The sequence below is a fragment of the Sander lucioperca genome, chromosome 19 (assembly GCF_008315115.2).
Source record: "Sander lucioperca isolate FBNREF2018 chromosome 19, SLUC_FBN_1.2, whole genome shotgun sequence".
Classification (NCBI taxonomy): domain Eukaryota; kingdom Metazoa; phylum Chordata; class Actinopteri; order Perciformes; family Percidae; genus Sander; species Sander lucioperca.
The window spans coordinates 10400169-10402668 of NC_050191.1; the positions used below are offsets into that span (position 1 = coordinate 10400169).

A 2500-nucleotide genomic window follows, 5' to 3' on the forward strand; every position below is an offset into this window, starting at 1 on the left:
GGAATCCTATCATTCTCTGCTTGTGCAGTGCACTGATGGACTTTGTAAAATAGGCAGCAGAAATTGCTCACTAACAACATTAAATTATGAAACTGATGAGAAAATGTATTAATGTAGAGGATTCACTTTGATGGAAAAATAGGGTTTAAAAGATATCAGTCATGCAGCTTGTAAAACACTCTTCTCCCTCCATAGCATTACTTTTTAAACACAGTGGAGTTCTTTCACCTCTCATACTAATGCAAAATATCACCCTAGCATTGTGGCTCTTTCCGTAAATGTCCTGTCATGTCTGAATGAAGCTGTAAGGAACATTAACAGACCCCTTTGTCTGAAAAACTAAAAAGTTATTACTTTCAGATAGATAAAGCTATGAAGATGTGTGAAGAGGGCAGTATCAACCACTGTGGTAGACACTTTCTGAAGCCTCTTCCAAATAAAAGCCTTCCAGTTTCTTGTTTTGATGGTGGAAGGCTTTTGATGTGAAGCAGCTGCAAAGGGTGTGTTTGCATTAGCATTAAGTTCATTATAACTCCGTCAACACAGAAAAGGAGTGTCAATGCTTGAAACAACATGGCTGCGAGTGTTTGATGAAAGTAACTGGATATAAATCTTATTATGTGAAGTGTCTTTGAGTATTTAGAAAAGCACTCTATGGAGGAAAGTAAGAACAGGAAGCTAGGATTGAAACTAACTCCAAACGACATCAGCTACTCAGCACTAAACACAATGGGTCTCAAAATATAGTGCTCACTTCCCTGCATGACCATAAATATTCAGCCAATTAGTTCACTATTAGATTTACGCAACTTGGTTGTCATAATATTGCAGGTTAGTGCAGTTTCCACTTGTTAGGATGTCCCTTACAATAGTTGTCATTGTTTACTGGTAGGTTGTTTAAAATATTCATTTGAGCTCACAGATATCACGTCAGCTGTTACACTGTTACACTTTGTATGACAATCACTACAGTATGTTGTTACCTTGTGTCTTGCCTCTTCTGTTCTGCTGTGACCTTGTTTGAGTGTGTTTCATTCACCTGATGAGGCCCTTTGAAACCTTCTTTTATGATTTTGTTCATTATTCTCTTTCCTCAGAGCCTCCGCACCCCATCGCCCCTCCCCAGCTGCTAGGCGTCGGCCCTACATATCTGCTGATTCAGCTCAATGCTAACTCCATATTTGGAGATGGACCTATTATACTGAAAGAGGTATGTTCAGTAAGAGACATTGTATAGTTAAGCAATAAATGACCATGACGATTAGCATTTATCCTTTCACAGGAAAGCAGGAAAATAGACTGACTTCTGGGTGACATATGTCAAAGGAATAGTTCAACATTTTGGGAAATGTGCTTTCTTGCTGAGAGTTAGATGAGACGTTCGATACCACTCGTGTCTGTACGCTAAATTTTAGGTGGAGCTAGCAGGCAGTTAGCTTAGCATAAACACTTAAAGCTACCCTGGCTCTGTCCAAAGCTAATTTGTTTACAGATTAAACAAATGAGATATAGCATATTGATCAGTCAAATGTATAGGCGCTGGTAGATTTTTAAAACTTTGAACAGAGCTAATCTAGCCGTTTCCCCCGTTTCCATTCTTTATGCTAAGCTAGGCTAATTATCTCCAAGAGGTAGCTTCACATTTAGTATAAAGACATGAGAGTGATATTGATCTTCTCGTCTTACACTCACTATTTCCCATTTCAAACAATTTCTTTAAATAGCGGTATAAGTGGTAATTTAGAATTATTTATGTGTTTGAATGTATTCATATTTTAGTGAAATGATTTGTGATTGAGTGCGAGTGTATTTATCGGGTGTTTTATAATGACCCGTTTTAAAGGAATGGTTCGACATTTTGGCAAATGCATTTATTTACTTTGTGGCAGAGAATAGGATGATCATTTACTATACAGTAAACATGAAGCTACCGTAGCCACTTAGCTTTTCTAATTGTTAATTTGTTATACTGCTCTGTCAATTTTATTCTCGTCTTTTATCTAGTGGTATTTTTGAACAGATAACAGAAAGAGAGAGAGAATTTCTCCAACGTGGATGTGACGTAGATTTTATGTTTACTGTTTAGGATTTTGCAAAGTTTGCCTGATTAAACTAAGCCTTATAGCGACGGCTATATTGTAGGTAAAGAGAAGTACTTCCACTCTGTTATGGGTAACATGAGTACAAAGTCACATGTTCCTGCTGGGCCAGTGGTGGATGAGATGGTAAAGAAATATGGTCCTGTCTGTTTTTAATTTTTTAAATTTTTTTAATCGTTTTTAACTGCTCTTTAAAGTTTTACGTAAAGCATTTTGAATTGCCCTGTTGCTGAAATGTGCTATTCAAATAAAGCTGCCTTGCCTTGCCTTACCTTTCTTGGCCAGGCCCAGCAACTTTCCGCTGACCTGATCAGAGGCAAAAAAAAATCATCAGGAACTATTAACTAAATATCAAACTATTCCTTTACCATAGATAAGTAATTTTATTTCCCACTCAATAT

The 2500-nt window shown here is 37.1% G+C and overlaps 1 protein-coding gene across 27 annotated transcripts in view; it reads left to right on the forward strand.

The window, feature by feature from the left end:
• Positions 1-2500, forward strand: part of ptprk (protein tyrosine phosphatase receptor type K) — a 122507-nt gene that overhangs the window by 76132 nt on the left and 43875 nt on the right. For all 27 annotated transcript variants that reach the window (XM_035995017.1, XM_035995010.1, XM_031321606.2 and 24 more), the window contains one exon: positions 1098-1210. In XM_035995017.1, coding sequence (XP_035850910.1) covers positions 1098-1210 — 113 coding nt within the window. The remainder of the gene's footprint in view (positions 1-1097; positions 1211-2500) is intronic.